At 41.9% G+C, this 12,724-nt stretch overlaps 1 protein-coding gene across 2 annotated transcripts in view; it reads left to right on the forward strand.

Annotated features, from left to right (window-relative positions):
* PTPRA (protein tyrosine phosphatase receptor type A) overlaps window positions 1–12,724 on the forward strand; it is a 145,130-nt gene that overhangs the window by 40,346 nt on the left and 92,060 nt on the right. For both annotated transcript variants that reach the window (XM_049779161.1, XM_049779162.1), the window contains exon 2: window positions 3,365–3,433. In XM_049779161.1, the coding sequence (XP_049635118.1) occupies window positions 3,407–3,433 (27 nt within the window). In that variant the 5' untranslated portion in view covers window positions 3,365–3,406. The remainder of the gene's footprint in view (window positions 1–3,364; window positions 3,434–12,724) is intronic.

Consider the following 12,724-nt stretch of genomic DNA (forward strand, 5'->3'; position numbering starts at 1 on the left):
TATAAACCCCGAGATCATTACATCCAAATTTTAAAATGGGGGCCGGAGAGATAGCATGAGGTAAGGTTTTTGCCTTGCATGCAGAAGGTTGGTGGTTCGAATCCCCAGCATCCTGTATGGTCCCCGAGCCTGCCAGGAGCAATTCCTCAGGAACCCCTGAGCACTGCCGGGTGTGACCCAAAAACCAAAAAAAAAATTTTTTTTTTAAATGTGCCTGTCAGGGCCTGGAGAGATAGCTCAGCGGCGTTTGCCTTGCAAGCAGCCGATCCAGGACCTAAGGTGGTTGGTTCGAATCCAGGTGTCCCATATGGTCCCCCGTGCCTGCCAGGAGCTATTTCTGAGCAGACAGCCAGGAGTAACCCCTGAGCGCCGCCGGGTGTGACCCAAAAACCAAAAAAAAAATAAATAAATAAAAACGTGCCTGTCAAGGTAATAGACTGAGGATGAGAGTGCTGTAGTGTTAGTTAACGGGGAACCAGGTATTCTGTTCAGGATATGTTTGTTACTCATCGGTCAGAAGCACCTTTCATTGTGCCTTAGGCCACCTGTTCTCTGCACCTGGATATGGTCTGGCTCTTCCTAATAAAGACCCTGGGTCTCAGGGAAAAACAGCATGCGGTTTCGGTTTTCTACTACTGAGCTATCTGGTTCTGAAAAATGAAAGGCTTGTGTGTGGAAGTTTCTGAACTTATTTTATCCCCTTAACCATACATAGATGTGGATTATTTCCTGCATTAATGTTTGCTTCCAGACCCATGTCTCCAATTCCCTAGGATTGGGGCATGAGGTTTCCACTATGGTGGTGAGTGGGAGGTAACCTGGGAACCCTGGTTGGGAAAGAAGAGACGTTGGTGGTGGGATTGATTCTGGAACATAGTATATCTAAAATTCAGACATGAATAACTTAAGAAACATAGTGCTTTAATACAAATTAAATGTAGGGGCCAGAGAGATAGCATGGAGGTAGGGTGTTTGCCTTGCATGCAGAAGGATGATCTCGGCATCCCATATGGTCACCTGAGCCTGCCAGGAGCGATATCTGAGCATAGAGCCAGGAGTAACCCCTGAGCGCTGCTGAGTGTGACTCCCCAAAAAAACCAACAACGACAAAAATAAATGTATACACACACATGATATTGGGGCTTGAAAGATAGTATAATAGGTAAGATACTTGCCTAGTACATAGCTAACCTGAGTTCAGTATATTTGACTCCCAGAACACAGCAGTAGGGGTGATGCCCCAACCCCTCAAAGACTAAATTAAAAACCTTATGCCTTAGAAAATAAAGATTACAGATTGGTAGGGTTTATCATGAATTTTTATTTATTTATTTATTTATTCATTCATTCATTCATTCATTCATTCATTTATTTCTTTATTTATTTATTTGGTTTTTGGGCCACACCCGGCGGTGCTCAGGGGTTACTCCTGGCTGTCTGCTCAGAAATAGCTCCTGGCAGGCACGGGGGACCATATGGGACACTGGGATTTGAACCAACCACCTTTGGTCCTGGATCGGCTGCTTGCAAGGCAAATGCCGCTGTGCTATCTCTCTGGGCCCTATCATGAATTTTTATTGTGGAATTCTGTGTGTTTTGAATTTGCTGAGTTGTGTAGAGAACTTTTATTTTTTTTATTTATTTACTTTTCAGGGCCACACCTAGGGGTGCTTAGGGGTTGTTCCTGGTCTGCACTCGAAATTACTCCTGGCAGTCTTGAGGAAGGAACCTTATGGGATAGCAGTGATTGAATCCCAGTTGGCCCGCCTGCAAGTCAAATGCCCTACCCATTGTGCTATTGCTCTAACCCCTGAGAGATTTCTTTTTAATTGCCTACAGAATTCTAAGGACTTTTTGTTTTGGGGATCACACCTAGTGGTGCTCAGGGCTTACTCCTCACTCTGCGCTCAGAGATTACTCCTCCTATGCTTCTGGGGTTTTATGTGGGATGCTGATATCAAGCCTGGGTCAGCCATGCACAGGCAGATTTTCTACCTATTCTACTGTTAGTCTGGTCCCTAAGATTATTATTAAAAAAAGTTCTTAGAGAACCTTAGTAATCTTACTGTCAAGAGAAGCCATAAAGTGCTGGAGAGATAGCATGGAGGTACGGCGTTTGCCTTTCATGCAGGTCGGTGGTTCCAATCCTGGCATCCCATATGGTCCCCTGAGCCTTCCAGGAGTGATTTCTGAGCATAGAGCCAGGAGTAACCCCTGAGTGCTCCCGGGTGTGACCCAAAAACCAAAAAAAAAACCCCCAAAAAACAAACAAACAAACAAAAAACAGAGAAGCCATAAACAGTAAAGTTTGAGACAATAATTTTCTAGAATTTATGATTGCCTTTGGTGGCTAAGGAAAAGGAAGGTGGTAAGACACTTGGGACTTCTGGCTTGGGAACTTGGGAGAGAGATTGTTAGAATTGACAAAGTATGACCTTTTACAGCCCATGGATAATGAATACTTTGACATACCTAAATGACTTTTTATAAAATTGCATTTATGTACAAGAAATTATTTTCATATTTAAAAATATTTTTTTTATTTATTTGGTTTTTTTTTGTTTGTTTGTTTTTGGGTCTACCCAACAGCTCTCTCTCCTGGCTCCGCGCTCAGAAATCACTCCTAGCAGGTTTGGGGGACCATATGGGATGCCGGGATTCTAACTACTACTGGCCTGCCTATGCAAGGCAAACGCCTTACCTCCATGCTATCTGTCTCCGGCCTCCATATTTAAAAATATTTTATATAAAAATTTATGGGACATAAACATTATTTTCTAATTTAATGTGTTTATATATATGTATATATATAGGTATACTCAAATTTAACTATTATTTGATATCTTTTGTTCTATAATAACACAACTAATAGTAATACAGAACACAAACACAATAGTAGATCTGTGGGGCAGATATTTATTGCACTGCTGTGAAGATCTGGGTAATCTTGAGTGAACTGCCAGCCAGGATTCGCCAGGAGGGGGCCCCAGACCTCCAGAGGAACATCCCTTAGGTGGGCCCTCCCTCAGAGTTTTTTTTTTTTTTTTTGTCTAGCTCCTGGAGTGTGAAGCCTATATAGCGCTCTCAGAGACATCTAGTTATATTTTTCTCTCCCAAGAGTGTTCAAAGGATTTAAATAAGACTGTTGTTATTATGGGGCTGGAGTGATAGCACAGCAGTAGGGTGTTTGCCTTGCACGCAGCTGACCCAGTACAGGCCTGTTTTTGATCCCCGGCATTCCATCTGGTCCCCCGAGCCTGCCAGAAGTGACTCCTGAGTACCGCCCAAAAACCAAAAAAAAAAAAAAAAAAAAAAAGGAAGAAAGAACTGTTGTTATTCTAAAGGGTTTTTCCTTTGGTTACAGGTGCCACAATAAAAAAATATTTATGGACTTCCAAGAGTGGTGATGGATGATACAGTTCAAATAACAGAGGTAAGAGACAAAACCAGAATTATGAGATGGCTGTCACTCTAGCTAGTGTTCTTATAAAAGTAGAACTAAAATTGGGTTCTCTCACACTCTGTTTTACATACAAGATATAATAATAGCAGTTTCTGCTTGATTTTTTTTTTTTTCTGTTCTATGGGGCTTGCTCAAGAGGAAAGGAAGGACCCTGTTAGGTAGGTAGGTTCTATACCAGTTTTTGTTTGTTTGCTTGTCACACTTGGTGATGCTCAGGGCTTTCTCCTGGCTGACTCTCAGCAGTTATTGGGGGGACCATGTGATGCTGGAAATTGAACACAGGTCTCCATTACACAAAGCATTTACTCACCCTATTTAGCTGTGTGTTCTTTTTAATCTTTTCTTTTATCTCTTTATCTTTTCTTTTTTTTTTTTTCTTGTTTCTTTTTGGGGGACAGTTTTGGAACTCGAACTTCTAGGGATAGCAATCTAAGCAGATTCTTCTTGTTTTTATAATTAAAGTTAATTTCTGGATACCAGAGAGATAGTACAGAGAGAGGGTAAGGCATTTATGTTGAAAGCAACAATGGTTCAAATCCTAGGAACCACTTTTTGTCCCCAAGCAACGCCAGGTTTGGCCCCTGAATACTGTGTTTGGTGTGTCCTTGACCATAGAGCTAGGAGTGGTTCCTGAGCACAGCTGGGCGTGGCTCCAAAATGAGAAAATAATATTGCCTTCTGTTTTTATCTTATCTTTAAGGATCATTTGATTTTGAAGGAGAAGAAAGCTTTTTATTTAGGAGCTAGAGGATAGTACAGTAGATAGCATTGCTGGGTATGGCCCCAAAACAAACAGAAGCAAGTCAAGAAGATAGTAGCTTTTAAGGTCTTCCCCCTCTTTCTTTCTCTTCCTCCCTTTCCTTCTCCTTCTCCCTCTCCCTCTCCCTTCCCCCCTCTCTCCGTTCCTCCCTCCCTTCCTCCCTTTCCCCTCTGTTTTTGGCCACATGTCTTACTCCTGGCTCTACACTCAGAACTCACTCGTGGCAGGCTCTGTGGATCACATGGGATGCCAGGGATTGAAACCCCAGTTGGATACATGCAAGGCAAACACCCTACTGGCTGTGCTATCGCTCCCTTTTTTTACTTTTTTTTCTTTCTTTTTTTTTTTTTTTTGTGCCATACCCGGTGGTACTCAACTATTAATCCTAGCACTGAGCTCAGAAATCATTCCTGGCAGTTCCCATGGATTATATTGGATGCTGGAGATTGAACCTGGATTGGCTATGTGCCAGGCAAGCACCCTATCTGCTGTACTATTTATCTGGCCCCCTCTAATATTTTTCTCTTACAAATTTCTATCTCTCTGACCTGTTTTTTCTTTTTAAAAACATGAGTGAATATTGTTAAGGTATGTGTTTCTGTTCTTTCATTTTTTTTTTTGTTTCTGTTTTTGGGCCACACCCTTTTGAAGCTCAGGGGTTACTCCTGGCTATGCGCTCAGAAATCACCCCTGGCTTGGGGGGACCATATGGGACACTGGGGGATCGAACCGCGGTCCATCCGCTTGCAAGGCAGACACCTAACCTGTAGCGCCACCTTCCCGCCCCCTGTTCTTTCATTTTTAAGAACGGAAGGTCAACAAGCTTTATGATCTCTTGAGTACGTACTGAGGGTTTTGAGCAGGCAGCGAAAATGGGAAGGAGTGGACTGAATACATCCCCTGGAGCAATAGCTCTCATAACTGGACCTCTAGATTTCTGGTGTTTTTTTTTTTTGTTTGTTTGTTTGTTTTTGTTTTGTTTTGTTTTGGAAGGTAGGGGTGGAGGCTCACACAACGATACTCAGATCTTATTTCTGGTGGTGCTTTGGGAACCATATGGGGACATTGGGGATTTTACCAGGGTCTGCTGTGTGCAAGGCAAGTACCCTACCCACCCTTTCTATTTGCCCCAGCCCACTATGTTTGTCTATATTTGCTTAATATAGTGTTTTGCTCCTATGCTTTTTTTTGTGGGGGGGGGCATACCTGGGGGCGCTCAGGGGTTACTTCTGGCTCTTTGCTCAGAAATAGCTCCTGGTAGGCATGGAAGACCATATAGGATGCCAGCAATTGCACCACTGTTGGTCCTGGATTGGTCGCTTGCAAGGCAAACACCCTACCGCTGTGCTATCTCTTGGGCTCCAGTTACTATGCTCTTTTATGAAATCACTAATTCAATTAAATTTTGCTTTCAAGGGCCGGGCGGTGGCGCTGGAGGTAAGGTGCCTGCCTTACAAGCGCTAGCCAAGGAACGGACAGCGGTTCGATCCCCCGGCGTCCCATATGGTTCCCCCAAGCCAGGGGCGATTTCTGAGCACATAGCCAGGAGTAACCCCTGAGCGTCAAACGGGTGTGGCCCAAAAAAAAACCCAAAAAAAAAAAAAAAATTTTGCTTTCATTTCCAGTACTAGGAACAGGACCTTTATGTATTTACATAAATAAGTGCTTAATCACCTTTCTTTTTTTTTGAATTTTAACACATTTCTTTTTGAGTGTTATGCATTTTATAAGCAGTCTTTCTAGCATTTACCAGGTTAATCCTGTGGCTTTTTGGGGTTTGTTTTGAGATTGTTTCACATCTAGTGATGCTCAAGGCTTACTTTGGGCTCTATGTTTAGAGGTTTTTCCTGATAAAACATGAGAGATTACTCATCCTGTGACCTTTTTAATATTTTAAACTAATTTTGTAAAAATGGTTAATAGTATGTTTTTTAGTAACAGACTATATTTAAGTTTCTAAGTCAGTTTTACTTGGTTATGTTGTAGTTTTATTGTAACATATGCTATAACATATTCTTGGCTTTCCTCTATTCAGCTTTTACTATAGTGTTGATGGTAGTGAATTTTGTTTGCTTGGTTTGGTCTGAATTATTTGAGGGTGTGGGCACTCCCAACAGTATTCAGGGCTTACTCCTGGCCCTGCCCTCAGGAATTATTCCTCATGGATTTGAGGCATCATATGGGATGCCAAGGATTGAACCCAGTCAGCTGCACACTGGCAAATGTCCTATCCACTGTACTATCACTCTGTCTCCTTGGTATAAAATTCTTATATTTATATAAGAATATATATATTTATATAAATATATATTTATATATTATAATAATAATAGATTATTATTTGTGGGGATGTCTACCCAGTGGTACTCAAAGAATATTTCTCTCTTGATTGTGAGGGATCGCTTACAGTGGTGTTTTGATGCCCTTGTGGTCCTGGGGATCAAGCCCATAGCTCCAGCATATATGTAAAGCATATTCTCTAACCCTCTTTGTTTTCAGTAGCAAATATATTTGTAAAAATTATTGTATCTCCATAAAGACATCAATACAATAGTAGAAGGTTTAGTTAGCATTAATACAATAGCAGAAGGTTTAGTTAGTAATCTTTTTTTTTAAAGATAAGAAATAAGAAAATACAATTAGAAAAGTTGTATGTGTGGCAGTTGTTGTTTGCATAGGCACAGCAAAATATGGGAAAAACCTTTGGCTTAAAAACAGGAGACCTGGGCCCGGGGAGATAGCACAGCGGTGTTTGCCTTGCAAGCAGCCGATCCAGGACCAAAGGTGGTTGGTTCGAATCCCGGTGTCCCATATGGTCCCCCGTGCCTGCCAGGAGCTATTTCTGAGCAGACAGCCAGGAGTAACCCCTGAGCACCGCCGGGTGTGGCCCAAAAACCAAAAAAAAAAAAACAAAAAAAAAAAAACAGGAGACCTGGGCCGGGCGGTGGCGCTAAAGGTAAGGCGCCTGCCTTGCTTGCGCTAACCTTGGACGGACCGCGGTTCGATCCCCCGGTGTCCCATATGGTCCCCCAAGCCAGGAGCAACTTCTGAGCACATAGCCAGGAGTAACACCTGAGCATTACCGGGTGTGGCCCAAAAATCAAAAAAAACAAAACAAAACAAAACAGGAGACCTGGGCCGGGCGGTGGCGCTAAAGGTAAGGTGCCTGCCTTGCCTGCGCTAACCTTGGACGGACTGCGGTTCGATCCCCCATGTCCCATATGGTCCCCCAAGCCAGGAGCAACTTCTGAGCACATAGCCAGGAGTAACCCCTGAGCGTTACTGGGTGTGGCCCAAAAACCAAAAAAAAAAACAAAAAAAAAAAAACAAAAACAAAACAGGAGACCTTACCCATGAAGTATTCTGGCATAAGACCAACTCCAGGCTCAAGACATACTAGGTTGTCCAACCCCAAAGTCCTTCTCTGTGGTCCTAGTAAAAGCTCTTCACAACCACGATTTCTGTAGTTAGAGATCCTGGTTTCTGTACAGATCCTGTGTCAAAGTCAGGGTAACATGGAGCATCTTCTAATTTCATCTCACCATTAGGTGTCAATGTAGAGAAATTTTCCCTGAAAGCAGGTTGTTGCTGTTACTAAGTCGTCAGGGTATCATAAGAACCCTCTTTTGAGTAAGGTGATGCCAGGGCAGCAGTAAGGCCTTCCCTGGTAGAAGTTCGATCTCTTTTGATAGTGTAGAAAACCGTAGTTATTTCTTTAGATGGTATTCAAGGTTTGGGGTGAATGGTCAATGTCCGATCTTCTGAAGCCTAAGCCAGGTCACTATGACAAAGTTTTCAGGGTGTAAGGCCCCACTGCAGTATAACATTTTTGTGTTCCTATCTCTATTACATAAGAACTTGTTTGCACATGTAAGATTTTCCCATTTTAATTAATGCCTGTGCAAAAAAGGAACAATGCCACAAAGTATTACTGGTGTTTATGGGGCAGAGGTAGTAAGCCCAATAATCCCCATAACATGGTTCTAATGTGAACTCTAAACACTAGAGAAACTTATCTACTAGAATTCTCTACTAAATATCCCCAAAATGGGGGAAATTGCCTCTATATAGATATTCAATAAGGGTTATACCTATTAGAAGAATACATCTAAAGAACGTTCTCCTTTGTGAGGAGTTAAGAACTGAGGGTAAAAGGGGTTAAATGGGAAGAAATAACAAATGATATGAGAGTGAAGGGTTCTCTAGTCCTTTGAATCATCTCCGTACAACATTTGGTGGCCCGCGGCCGGCCTTCAAATATCGCAGTATTTGCGATTATTCGCTTACTGAATAATCGCAATAAAAGTCGCATTAGTAAGAAAAAAAATCTCATTAAACATTCGCATACCTCGAGCAGTTTGTTCGGGGTATACAAATGTTAAATGTGATTATTTTGCGATTTTTTTTCTTACTAATGCGATTTTTTATTGCGAATATTCAGTAAGCGAAATCCTTTATGCGGCCCTGCCTCACCCTGACTTTGCCTCCTGCAGCCCCCAGGTAAATTGAGTTTGAGACCCCTGCTCTAGAATCTTTTGCTAGGCATAGAACTCTGAGTTCTCAACTACTTTTACTTTTTAAAGATAATTGTTCCATGGTTTTGCGCCTTCTTTCTGTATTTGTCATACTCTCAACAAAAAAATAAAAAAAGAAGAAAAAGAAGGAGCAGTAAAGAGTGTATCTTTATGTACATGTCTAAGAAAGATGTTTATTTTGAGGAACTGGCTCACACAATTGTGTAAACTTGGCAGTTCTAAAATCATACTGAGAGACTAGAGACACAAACAGTAAGCTATTCTAATACTATGGAGTTTGATGGATATTTATCTCTAGATTGAGGAAGGCTCTGTTCTTTACAGGCCTTCATTCAGTATAATATGACCTGCCTACATTATGAAGTCAATCTGTTTTGTTCAAAGCCTACCATTAAGGAGTTGATTTTAGGGGTTGGAATGAATGTGCATGGATTGGGAGTGACCCCTTACCAGCACAGAATATATGCCCACCCACCAACCCTTACCTCAAACAAACAAACAAACAAGAAAAGACTACCAGATGAAATGTAAATCTCATCCAAAAACATGTTCATAGTAGCAGAATAATGTTTGACCAAATATTTGGATGCTGTAGTCAGTCAGATTGACACAAAATCTTGAAGTTCTCTCTCATCAGTTTTTGTCCCCAAATGCATTTACTTAATTAATTGGGGTGTGTGTGTGGGGGGTTGGGTCACACCTAGTGGCGCTCAGGGATTACTTCTGGCTCTGCTCTCAGTAGTCACCCCTGGCAGGTTCCTGGGACCATGTGGGATGCTGGGAATTGAACCAGGTCTGTTCCAGGTTGGCCGTGTTTAAGGCAAACAACACCCTACTGCTGTGCTATCACTCCGGCTCCTACTTGATCTCCTTTAATTGCAAAGTCATGATGCTTAATATGATACAGCTATCCTGAATACAATCCACCTCCCCAAATATTTTCCCCAGAGGACTATGCAATATGTTCAGATGTTTATTCTTCTTCTTAGATACTCTGATGTAAAATTCATGATGGCCAAGTATTATGATTCTGTATAGTCTGTGTTTTCTTAGAAAATATTGGAGGGGCAGGGGAAGAAAAGAACTGTATTTACTTTATTACTGCATAACAAAGATCCCCAAAATTTAGTAGTTCAAAGTAACAGCTATTTATAATTTACAACTTAGGACTCTGAATGAGCAGCCTGTTGATTGGCTGTTGGGTTTCTTTCTGGTCTTGACTAAAGTAATTTATTCTGCTATAGTCAGCTATTCATTTATTTTGGACTGTGCTTGTCTCAAACATGCTTGCCAGTTAATGATAAGTGCTTGCTACACCTCTCTTTGTGTTTGTGTGTGTGTGCATGCTAGTGTGAGTTTTTGCTGGGGGCGGGGGTTGTGCTACACCTGGTGGACCTCGGGTTACTCCTGGCTTTGCATTCAGAAATCGTTTCTGGTGAGCTCGGGAATATATGGGATGCTGGGATGCATGACCTACACCTAATATACTAACTCTCTGGCCTGAGTATTGCCAATTTAAGATGTTAATCTTCCTAATCCATAAGCAGAGAATGTGTTTCCATTTCAAGAGACACTTGAAATATATTTTTTGCTCTTTGATTTACAGTACAGTTGCTGTAGGGTTGTCGTCGTCCCCCTCTCCCCCCGCTGTAGGGTTTTATATATAAATAACATTTAGCATCATTTAGTATCTTCTTTGTCATAGGTGTTTCCCTCATTCTTATTTTCTAGCCTCCTTTGTGGACTTGTTTCCTACTTAATACCAGGTCTCATGTTCTTTATTTCCATTGTCTTTGGGCTTTCATTATTCCATTATCATTTCTTTATGCCTCTCATCTGAGAGGTCATTCTGCCAGATACTGTGTTTTAAAAATAGTTTATAGCAGGGCTCAAAGAGATAGTACAGCAGAGGCTGGAGTCATAGTATATTGTGGAAGAACATTTGCCTTGCATGCGGCTGACCCAGGTTTGATCCCTGGGTCCCATGTTGTTTCCCCAAACACCACCAATAGTGATTTCTGAATGCAAAGCCAGGAGCAATTCCTGAGAACCACCAGGTATGGCACAAAAAACAAAACAAAAGAGAGGGAAGACACTTGATTTGCATATGGCCAACCAGGGTTCAATCCCTCATGCCCCTATGGTTCCCTGAGCCTTGTTAGGAGGACTGATCGTGGAACACTACCAGGGTGTGAACCCAAAACCACACATGCACCTCATGTTTACATGCATACATGCTGGGAGTGTAACTCTGTGTTAGAGCATATACTTTGCATTTGTTAAGCCCTAGGTGTGATCCCTAGCCTCACCAAAAATATTTTGTAGAAGTAATTTGAAATCTAAGATGGCATGTTTTTATAATGATGATTTATTGGTGTTTCTGGCCATGCTTAGGAGTCTTTATATATATTAAACAATATTAATCACAGGGCTGGAGCAATAGCACCGTAGTTAGGAAATTTGACTAGCATGCAGCTGACCCAGATTCAATACCTGGCATCCTGTATGGCCCCCAGAGCATCACCAGAAATAATTCCTCAATGCCTGAATGCAGAGCCAGGAGTAACTCATGAGCATCACCATGCTGCTCCTAAAAAGAAAATTTAAAAATTAAAAATAGATATTGGTCTATCTAGAGGAGCAGATAACTTAAATCCAGTATCGGCAGTACTACTACTGTCTTTTTGTTAGATGAAGTTTCTGTGAGCAAAATAGAGTGTCCTAGGGTCATTCCAAATTTAGGGGATACGGTGCCAGGCATCAAATGTGGAGCCACCAGCATGGAAACGCGAACTCTGAGCTTTCTCTCCAACCCTTAGACATGACATGAGACCTACTTGGGCACAGAATCTTAATTACAACTGACAGGTGGTAAATAAATACACTTTTTTGTGGAGGCAGTGAATTGGTTGCAATGGATAGAGAATATTTGGGCTGGGGGTGAGAGTGATCCAGCCATAATTAACTAGATCAGGTTTTGTTTAAGCTGAGACTTGACTGATATTAGTGAAATAGGACCAGAAGCTTGACTGAAAGCCAACAGCAACTGAAAAAAGGTGAAAAAGGAGTTGGTGGAAATAGATTCACAGGCCGGAGAGATAGTATAGTGGAGAAGCTGCTTATTTTGGGCATGTAGCTGACCCAAGTTCAATCCCTGGCACCCCGTATCCCCAAGCACTACCAGGAGTGATTTCTTTTTTTTTTTTTTTCTTCAGGGGAGGGCACACCTGGCAGTGCTCAAGGGTCACTCCTGGCAGGCTCAGGAGACCATATGGGATGCCAGGGATCGAACCCAAGTTCATCCCAGATCAGCAGCAAGCAATAAGATAAGTTTATCATGCTTATTTTGGGCATGTAGCTGATCCAAATCAAATCCCTGGCACTCCATATCCCCAAGTACTACCCCAGAGTGATTTCTTTGGGGGGAGCATACCCAGCAGTGCTGAGGGGTTACTCCTGACTCTGCACTCAGTAATCGTTCCTGGTGAGCTTGGGGGACCATATTGGATGCTAGGGCAAGTATGTCCCAGGTCAGCAGCGTGCAAAGCAAATGCTCTCCCCACTGTGCTATCACTCCCGCCCCACCAGGAGTTATTTCTGAGCACAGGGCCAGGAATAACCACTGACCATTGCTGGGTATGGCCCCCAGATGGGGGAAAAATGAAGAAGACTCAAAACCATATTGTATATTATTATGCTCTTAGAAACATCTTCCTTTCCTGACATTTTTATCCCATTATCCTTCAGAAGGATTTGTAAATTGTGAATCAATGACATAGATTCTAGGTAGAGCTCTGTGATCTTTAGTTGCCTGGTTATTTATTCAAACAAAAGATGTTATGAGAGAATGAAGGAAAAGGAAAGGATAAGACTTTAAAAAGTGATAAGAATAAAAGGAAGGAATCCAAGAAGTAAGGAGATAAACGTCAAGAGTTCTTTTTCCTCTTACATAAAGGAAAGTACATG

The sequence above is a fragment of the Suncus etruscus genome, chromosome 9 (assembly GCF_024139225.1).
Source record: "Suncus etruscus isolate mSunEtr1 chromosome 9, mSunEtr1.pri.cur, whole genome shotgun sequence".
In the NCBI taxonomy this organism is placed as follows: Eukaryota; Metazoa; Chordata; class Mammalia; order Eulipotyphla; family Soricidae; genus Suncus; species Suncus etruscus.